Below are 10,000 nucleotides of genomic sequence, written 5' to 3' on the forward strand. Positions count from 1 at the left end.
TCCGGCTGGGAGAGGGGGCTAGCTAGATGGTGAGGGTTGACTTGACCGCCTCCATTGGGTCCTGCGTTGGTCGACCATCACGGGTTAGGAGTTCGGCCGTCTGCAGTCCACCTGGCTGGAATGTGGGATGGTTCCTGCCCAATGGCCTTGCCTGCTGTCAAGACATCACTGCACTATATAGCATAATATGTTTTCTGTAATTTATGTCGTTTCTGTGTCTGGTACATGCAGCATCCACTTCAACCTGTGGGCCTGGAAGGGGGCTCCTCCCACCTGTGGTCCCTTCTGGAGGTTTCTGATTTTCCCCAAATTTGGGGTTTTTGAGTTTTTCCTTCCCCTTCTGGGAGCTTTGACAGGGGATGCTGTTGTGTACCCTATACTGAAAAGATGTCTCTGTACGACCTCTTTTCATTCTGTGAAGCCCTTTGAGACTTCGGTGATTTAGGGCTATATAAATAAAATTTGATTGATTGATTGATTGATATATATATATATATATATATATATATATATATATATATATATATACATACACATATATATATATATATATATATATACACATATACACATATATATATATATATATATATATACATACAGTATATACATACATATATGTGTCAAGTGATTTCAGTGAGAATTGTGGGTTTTACCTTCTTTAACTGAGGGGTACCAACAATTGTGTCCACGTGTGTATATATGTGTTATACACGATGAATTATGTGTTATATACACATATATACACACGTGGACACAATTGTTGGTACCCCTCAGTTAAAGAAGGTAAAACCCACAATTCTCACTGAAATCACTTGAAACTTACAAAATTAACAAATAAAAAATTATTTAAAATTAAATAATCAAAATCAGCCATCACTTTTGAATTGCTGATTAACATAATTTAAAAAAACAAACTAATGAAACAGGCCTGGACAAAAATGATGGTACCCATAACTTAATATTTTGTTGAACAACCTTTTGAGGCAATCACTGCAATTAAGCGATTTCTGTATTTGTCAATGAGCGTTCTGCAGCTGTCATCAGGTATTTTGGCCCACTCCTCATGAGCAAACTGCTCCAGTTTTCTCAGGTTTGATGGGTGTCCTCTCCAAATGGCATGTTTCAGCTCCTTCCACAGATGTTCAATGGGATTCAGATCCGGGCTCATGGAAGGCCACTTTAGAATAGCCCAACCATATCTCAACCATTCTTGGGTGTTTTTGGCTGTGTGTTTTGGATCGTTGTCCTGTTGGAAGACCCATGACCTGCGACTGAGACCAAGCTTTCTGACACCAGGCAGCACATTTCTCTCCAGAATGCCTTGATAGTCTACAGATTTAATTTTACCTAGCACACATTCAAGACACCCAGTGCCAGATGCAGCAAAGCAGCCCCAAAACATTACTGAGCCTCCTCCATGTTTCACCGTAGGGACAGTGTTCTTTTCTTCGGGGAGACGACCAAGGAGGACACCACTGCTGAAAAAAAAAAAATCATAAAAAAGCGAGACTGGAATTTGCAAAAATGCAAGTTGACAAGCCACAAAGCTTCTGGGAGAATGTCCTTTGGACAGATGAGACCAAACTGGAGCTTTTTGGTAAGGCACATCCACTCTATGTTCATAGACTCAAAAACCAAGCATACGAAGAAAAGAACACTGTCCCTATGGTGAAACATGGAGGAGGCTCAGTCCATGACTGTGACATTATAAGACCAATAGCATATCGGCGTGACCGTGACGTGCAAGAAAAATGATTCTTGATGATGTAGCAAAGCGAAAAAAATAGTACGGACACACTGACCGGCATGTTGGATTGGGATGTTGGATTGCTCGTAAGACGAAAAGATTGTGCGTAAGAGGAGGACAAAACGCCGCGCTCCACGTTCGTAAGATGAATAGTTCGTAAGATAGTACTTAGATAGCATCCTGAAAGTACAACTTTATATATATATATATATTGTAAGGCAGTTCAGATGTTGGCGACCTATACTTGTGTATCAATTCTTGTTTTGGTTTTCCGAGCCAAGTTTGGTCATTGAATGCAACATTCGTGTCCAGTTCGCGGTTGTCATCGCGAGACGAGTTGTTGTTCTATGGTTGTTTTTTGGTACTCACGGCTCACTGCACGGATACTGCTCAGCGCTGTCTGTGCCCGAGCTAGAGGCCAAGAACAACGTAGAGTATGTTAACGAAACGTTCACTCGTGCGTGTAACTTGTGTGCGTATTGGAGACAAGTAAAGTGCACTAAGGAGTTATTTTTGTCGTGTGACTCTGTCCACCCACGCTTCGCCATCACACGTGGAAGGTAACAGCACGACAACTGGTGTCAGAAGTGGGATATTTCTACAAAATAATTCCGTAAAGAATCGAAAAGACTGTTTTCCTCTCCGCTCCGAACGGATTAACAACTGGAGTCGAGCTAAAACGCGTTGCCGTTCGTCTAATTGAACGTGGAAAGTAGAGGAGATCTTGTCAAGCTGTCGCAGCGTCGCTGCACACAACTTCCGGTCCGCCCCTTCACGATAAGAGCGTGAGCGGAAGTAGCGACGAAGTGGACATAATACACAATAAAAACTGAGCAAAAATGACGGAGGAATTACAAGGCGCAACAGCAAGCCAAGCAGAGGCGGATATAGCTCCAAAATGGCTGCAAACTCTCTTGGAAACTCAGAACCAACAAGCAAGACACCTTCAAATGATGTTGGCCCCTGTCCTTTCACATATAACAGGACAACCAACCACACCACAGATCCAAGCATTACTTGCTACTGCACAAGGTGGAGAAGACATTAATCCAATGCAGTCAATGGAGGAAAGCCATTCATTTGAACCAAGTGCATCTATTCATGGACCAACCAGGCCAAGAGATCGTGTTCCTTTTGCAGCCGAATTGGAAGTGATAAATCAAAGATCTCAAAGCTCAAGACCATCAAGGCGAGTTCCGGACACTGACAATAGACGCCCAGAAGTGAGAGACACGGAGCACGAGACCTCACATGCCCACACCACCTATGGAAGCAGGGAACCTAATACTGGAGTCTATTTTAACAACATGCCAGAACCTCAAAGACCTAAATTAGCCATATTTGATGGAACTGATGACTGGGACTCTTTCTTAATGCCATTTGAACGCCAAGCCAGAAAGTATGGATGGAGTGCCTTGGAACGAGTGGACAGGCTGCATGAATGTTTGAGAGGCGCTGCAGTGCGGTATGTCTGCTCACTTCCCGAGCGCACGAGGGAAGATTATGTTCTACTTGTAGAGCAACTCACCCAACGTTTTGGAAAAATGGATCCACCAACAACAATAAGGAGGAAGCTGGGAGAACTGCGTCAGGGCCGTGAGACATCTGCTGAATTTGCTGAGGAGGTGAGACGCCTTGTCACACTTGCCTACCCAGGAGTTGATCTTCAGCTTCAGGACCAGCTGTCAACCGATGCTTTTCTTAAGGGCTTACGGAACCAAAAGGTGGCCTATGAAGTCATGAACCGTGAGCCAAGCTCTTTTGTTGACGCACAAAAGTTTGTGGAGGCCCATGAGCATAACTTCAAAGCCACAGTGGGCCGTGAAACTGAGCTAAGGAACCGAACCAGGCGCATCGCATGGGTTGATGAAGGAGACATGCTTGAAGATACTGCTGCGATATCCCGCAGGGTTCAGACTCCTCAGTATGTCACTTTTGACCAGTTTGTTACGCTAATGAATGAAGTGAAATCTCTTGCTAACAAATTCGAGAGTCTGCAGCTGCAAGTTGGGAATCTCCTGTCTCTAAATGCAGGACACCAACAACCCAAACCAACCCAAAGCCAAAGTCCAGAACGAAAGCAAAACTACCAGCAGCTGCAACAAAGCAGAGGACGTTCGCAAACACCCAGCCCAAATCGTGCGGTAGCTGGCCCGTGTTTCAAGTGTGGTGAAACAGGACACTTCAGAAAAGACTGTGTTACACCAATTAGCCCTATGACTGCACATAAACATGGCGACAAGCATCAAGAATTCCAGCTGCAATCGGATGGCGGTTCACACAACTCAGTTGTAGACTCAGATCACCAGTTACAAGGCCGGCAGATTGGCTGCACCATAAAGATAGGTGAAAGTCTACAAATTCCTCTAACTATAAATGGCATTCCAACTCAGGCTGTTGCGGACACTGGAGCTCAAACCACTGTGATCTCAGAGGAACTGTACCAGCGTATCCTCAAAAGCAACATTGCACCAACTGATCTAAATGAGACCTATCTACTGAATGCAGGAGTTGGAGATGGCATGAAAGCTAAACATGGACTCAAAGTGACCTTTCAAATTGGATCCAAGACTATTCCCTGGGAAGTGCATGTAGCTTCCATAAGGGACCATGTTCTTTTGGGGCTGGATTTGATGAAGGCGCATGATGTTGTTGTCTACGCCCGTGGCAAGGTCTTCATTGGAAATGAACTTGTGCCATCAAAGATTGTGCGAGATGATGAATCGGACTATTGTGTGGCTAGAGTAACACTGGGACAAGCCATGACCATTCGACCTTCATCTGAATGCATCGTTTGGGTTTTGAGGCAGAGAAGCAAAGTCCTACAGCATTGCCAGCCCCCAGGGTTCCAAGACATTGACAATGACATTTCCCTACTGCCACTGCTGCTGCCATACGATCCAGGTGGGGAGTCCAAAGGTCCATGCGAGATGACCACATGTTCAATGGAGTCCAAAGGTCAATGTGAATTACCTCAGACCAGCACCTCAGCAGCTCAGCCAAGAAGAAGACGAGGCGATACCAACTCATTGGCAGAGACTTTTCAAACATCAAGTGGTCGCCTAGTTCATAGACCAGAGAGATTTGGACACTAGTTGCAAGTAGAATAAAGCTAAATGTTAAGAGAAAGTTCATTAATTCTGTTTAAGTTGAGTGTAAAAAAAAAAAAAAAAAAATGTTTATGTGTTTTTACCTATATGCAAGTTAGGTTGGGTCTATGGCCTAAAAATTCAATAATTTAGTTTATGTGTGTGATTACACTAACACTCAGCAACTTTGATTACATTACCAGATACTGAAGGGACTCAGTATTCCTAAAGGGGGGGTAGTGTAAGGCAGTTCAGATGTTGGCGACCTATACTTGTGTATCAATTCTTGTTTTGGTTTTCCGAGCCAAGTTTGGTCATTGAATGCAACATTCGTGTCCAGTTCGCGGTTGTCATCGCGAGACGAGTTGTTGTTCTATGGTTGTTTTTTGGTACTCACGGCTCACTGCACGGATACTGCTCAGCGCTGTCTGTGCCCGAGCTAGAGGCCAAGAACAACGTAGAGTATGTTAACGAAACGTTCACTCGTGCGTGTAACTTGTGTGCGTATTGGAGACAAGTAAAGTGCACTAAGGAGTTATTTTTGTCGTGTGACTCTGTCCACCCACGCTTCGCCATCACACGTGGAAGGTAACAGCACGACAATATATATATATTATATATATATATACACACACACACACACACACACACACGTATTTTTTTTGTTAAATTAACCAAGTACTGTGAATCTGTGAATGATGACAAACACAGAACAATCCAGAAAAAAGACTCATGAACCAGTATTAGATGTTTTGGTTGAGAGACTATTGATTTATGAGAGAAACCCACACACATTGAAAGGATTCCATTGCAAAAGCATTCACTGAAATTGCTGGAGATCAGAATTTGTGTCATACTTATGTGCCAGTATGTTTCGGATATGATGATACAGATATGAAGATTGATGCATGGTTAAAGGTGGACATTTTAAGCACTTGAAATCTAAGCACATAATGATAACAACCTAATATATGATTTCCTTCACAGCACTTGAGTGATTAAATATTCAATGTAAAATATATAATGTGTAATGTGTCTAATAAATGTAAAATGTCTTGTTAACTGAACCATCCTTCGGCCAACCACGTACAATGAAAAATAAGTCTTCTACAAAATGTAAATAAAAATGTAAATACAATATATTTTCTGAACAGACAACATGTTGAAAACATAATGAACACACTACCAAACCAGTTAAAACTAAAAAAAACAAAAACAAAACTGTAGCTATGAATGTATTAACTCAGTCAGCCCATTAAAAATTGATCTGACATCTTTTGCTATCAATGGCATTGAAGGAGTCAAATACAGCCTCCAAATGCCATTCAATACAATGTAGCACACATAAAATATCAATAAAAATCAATTTTAAAAGTTTACAGTATATTAGAATACACATTTCAGAGGATCATTTTATCAACCAAAACATGCATGACAGTAAAGACTAGCATTGTGATGTCACAAGAAGGCAAACACAAAATCAAGGCAACTATATTCAACCATCTTCAGTGTCCATGGCACACAACTAAAAAAAAAAACAAAAAAACAAAAAAAAAAAACCCCTGCAATCATCAGGAGTTCTGTACTCCCTCACACATGCAGTTATGCTATTTATGAACTGGAGATGATTTTCTACCACTGTCCCTAAATACATTGAAAGTAAACACTGCTTATCCATTGTCGAGCCCTTTTGGCTCTCATAATCAGGGGTTTCCTATCTCAAAATTCAGAGGAGATTCTTTGGTCTTCCTCCACAAAGCGGTGGGATATGATACTTTTGCTCATGTCTTCCGTCCAGTAGTGCTATATGTTTTACTTAATGACTCCTCAGAGTGCACATCTTTCATTGACAGAGTATAGCAAACACCTTTTTGGAACGATCAGGTAGGGCCTTTAAGGACAAGACGCAAGAGAGAGAATGTAAGATAATGGGCCAAGTCACCTTGGGACAAACATTCGACTTGCCTGTTATGAACATCTGGCCGCTGAGTTTGTGCTCTTCGTTGGCATGAAAAGGTCAAGGGTGGCCTTCCAGCCCTGCTGATGATGCGCTGGCATGGTGTATGAAAGAAGTGTGGCCTGCGGATCCACATTCTCCTTTCCAACCGCCACCCAGGGACACCAGTTTCTGTGCTGAGCCAGGGGGTCGAACGCATTCTTCTGTATGAACTCATCCTAAAAGAGAGTGAGTCATTTAATGTAGTTTGGGAAGTTTGAGGCAAGAAAAAAAAAGGACCCACTTACAGCTAATGAGAGGCACAGGCGTTTGGAGGAAAGGGAGAAACAGTCTCCTTGCCCCCGGCTACGAGTCACAGGCCTCTTTCCCCGAATGGAGGGACTTGGCGGCTCCTCAACGGGACTGGGTGAGTCTCGGCTTCGGGCTCGAAAAGCTACGGCTGTGCCCTCACCCTGCAGGACGGGTCAAGAAAGTGTTGATAGCTTGCAAGGCCTATCATTCATGCATCTTCAATGAAATCTTGCCTGGTCCAAGCGGCAAGAGTCCTGGCTCCTCAGCTTCATGCGACTTGGAGTGGAGGGAGGGGTTGACCGTTCACCCTGACCCTCCTCAGAACTTGCTGAGGCAGCGGGAGCGCTTGTAGCATCCGTCCTGGCGTCTCTGTCACCACCCACGCCTTCCATTTGTTGAAAATTCCACAGGCCCACTTTTCGCATACAGTAGGAGCAATTGAGGATAGGGAGTGTGGTGCTGTGTATGCCTGGGCTGCTGAGGGGGGGAGGGGGAGGGCATGTTTCAATTGTACCTCTAAAATGTCTTTTTTTTTTAAATCTGGCTACACTAAAAACAGTGATGCCTTCAACAACTGTGATGTAATTTTCAGTTGAAAAGACTAGCTAAATGGCCACCTCGAGTTGGATTAAAATGGATGAAATACAAATTATAATTTTGTTATCAAGTTAAAGACAAAACATAATTTTTTGCTGTTGAAAAAGGCAACATAAATTTGGTAGTGTAAATAAATGTTCTATTTCAATACTAAGTAAGTCACAGTGTCTTTTCACTGGTGAGCTATTTTTAGGACAGATCTGTGGGCTACTCATGTTGTCTTAGGTGCTAATCAGTACATGCTGTCACAATATTTTTTAAAGAGAGTGAACATTCATCAAAAGGCAGCCATGTAAATGTTAGTTTTCCTCTTCCCCAATCCACCTCTGTGCATCTGCTCACACCTCCCCTATCTGCTTCACTTGAAAAAACGAGAAAAGAACACTGCCCTACTTAGAAGTCCTAACAAAAAAAACAAAAAACAACAACAACAAACAATTACCAGTGACAAAATATTACAAACCATTAAAACCTGGCAAACAGTCAAACCAGTATTTGGCCATTTCTAATTCATCATTGCACACTACAGTAGAAAAAAAAAGTAATACAAGAGCCTTAACCCTTACTTGACCCCTAGAGTACTTGATTCTAAGAATATTTGACAGCTCTCCATTACAAACGCACTTTGCTGCCCAGCCACAGAGCGAAATGATGCATGCTGCCACTTGGACTGCAAAAGGTTCCGAGCATGTGGTTCCCTTTCTTTTTTGTTCCTCCTCGATTATCTGCAGGATAACACTGATGACATCCTCTGTCAGCGACTGAAAAGAAACACAAGATACATATTAACTAACATAAGGCATTGTCAGGTGATTATTCCGATCCATGTCCATGTTTCCTCACCATTGATTTCAGCAGCTCAGGCTTCATCAATGGGAGCTGCTGTCCAAGCATACATGCGCTCTGATAACGTTCGATTAAAGCAGTCAGGAGGGCTGAGGGCTCGTCGGCTGTCACAATCCATAACCGCTCTAAAATACGGAATGTTTGGAGAATCACAAATTGATGGGCATGTTCAACGTTTGTCTAAAAAAAGTTCTCACCTGGAGAAGGAAAGTCAGGCCAAGGGCAAAACTTCTCATGTTTTGTCTGAAGCTGCCTGGACAGCTCCGCTATGCGAGATACATCTAGTTAAAAAAGAGAAAAGTGTCACACCTGCAAACTCCAAAGTAACACTGGCTTCCAAGTCACCCATCTTACTTTTGTCAAAGTCTAACGTGAGTTGTAGCGATGCGCAGAGGAAGGCCTGGCAGCTGGAGCACTTGAGCATATCATTGGCGATGTTGATCCAGCCGTAGCGGGCACACATGAGAGGGGATAGCGCAAGGGGCTTTGCGGCCCATCTCAAAATGTGTTGTGCTAAGGAATTCTAGTCCATTCATTACCGAAATACATCGTTTAGGATAACAAAAGGATATAGAGTATGATTGCACTCTACTGAAAAAGGCCTCTTTGTTGGTTGCCTCACAAGTTGATGGAGAGTTGCTAATGACTTCTGGTTCTTTTGAATCACTTTTCCCACTGCAATAATAAGTTCAGTTATACAAATTATACATCTTTAACACATTAAAGAATGCTCGCTTCCAATTGTGTTTATTTTGAATATCGGTGGCAACTTTCAACTATCAGCCCTACCCCTTAAATTTTACAACATGGCCAGGGAGGTAACATGAGTAATTTGGCAACAGAGACTGCATGCAGGAGAAAAACAGAATGCGTACACAAAATGTGCAAGACAGCTGGTAGTCCACAAATTCACGCATATGAGAAACGCCTCTCTTTGTGCTCCTACTGTTCTATAGCTGCCATGCGTCATAGTTAGCTAAGATTAGCAAAAATGCTGTACAACGAAGCCGTAAAACGGAGAGAAAAAATGTATTTTTAACTTACCAGCGGGCACCAGTGCCTGCTGCCGAGACTGCTTCGTTTAGAAGGTCACGGACTTTTTCCGGTGGCGTGAGGGAAGACTTCTTTTGATTCGAGTTGGAAAGGCGATCCCCGCGACCGCTGCCAACAGCCGCCATGTTTGCTTTCTTTTTCTTCTATTCGTTAACTAGCGATTAAAAAAACTGATTTTGGGCGAATTAGCGCTACCTAGCGACAGTACACGAGCCTTACTTATGAGGCATGAGATGCTTGAGCTCCCTCCTGGTGGCAGGGGTTGTACCCTGCACCTCACAGCGGTGGCCAATTTACAATCAAGGCCCCGCTATAAAACACGGTCGTGCTCATACCCTTGACTGATGTATTTGCGTGTAGGTCTGCTCGCTTCCGGGGTGCCTCCCATTAGCGTCTATCTTGTTACTCATTGTTGTT

The 10,000-nt window shown here is 43.1% G+C and overlaps 1 protein-coding gene across 3 annotated transcripts in view; it reads right to left on the reverse strand.

Annotated features, from left to right (window-relative positions):
- Positions 1-5,582: 5,582 nt before the first annotated feature.
- Positions 5,583-10,000, reverse strand: part of zc3hc1 (zinc finger, C3HC-type containing 1) — a 4,836-nt gene continuing 418 nt past the window's right edge. Inside the window, exons 1-10 of one of the 3 annotated variants that reach the window (XM_088406130.1) lie at positions 9,575-10,000; positions 9,105-9,205; positions 8,885-9,037; positions 8,728-8,811; positions 8,528-8,655; positions 8,309-8,445; positions 7,321-7,561; positions 7,084-7,248; positions 6,805-7,014; positions 5,583-6,730 (exon numbers count right to left, since the gene is read on the reverse strand). The exon at positions 9,575-10,000 is cut by the window's right edge and continues 417 nt beyond it. In XM_088406130.1, coding sequence (XP_088262256.1) covers positions 6,808-7,014; positions 7,084-7,248; positions 7,321-7,561; positions 8,309-8,445; positions 8,528-8,655; positions 8,728-8,811; positions 8,885-9,037; positions 9,105-9,205; positions 9,575-9,708 — 1,350 coding nt within the window. In that variant the 5' untranslated portion in view covers positions 9,709-10,000 and the 3' untranslated portion in view covers positions 5,583-6,730; positions 6,805-6,807. Of the gene's footprint in view, positions 6,731-6,804; positions 7,015-7,083; positions 7,249-7,320; positions 7,565-8,308; positions 8,446-8,527; positions 8,656-8,727; positions 8,812-8,884; positions 9,038-9,104; positions 9,206-9,574 lie in introns of all 3 variants that reach the window. The other 2 variants (XM_088406129.1, XM_088406131.1) reach the window with 2 other exon arrangements.

The sequence above is a fragment of the Hippichthys cyanospilos genome, chromosome 22 (assembly GCF_059441005.1).
Source record: "Hippichthys cyanospilos isolate Australia breed blue-spotted pipefish chromosome 22, RoL_Hcya_1.0, whole genome shotgun sequence".
NCBI classification, from domain to species: Eukaryota; Metazoa; Chordata; class Actinopteri; order Syngnathiformes; family Syngnathidae; genus Hippichthys; species Hippichthys cyanospilos.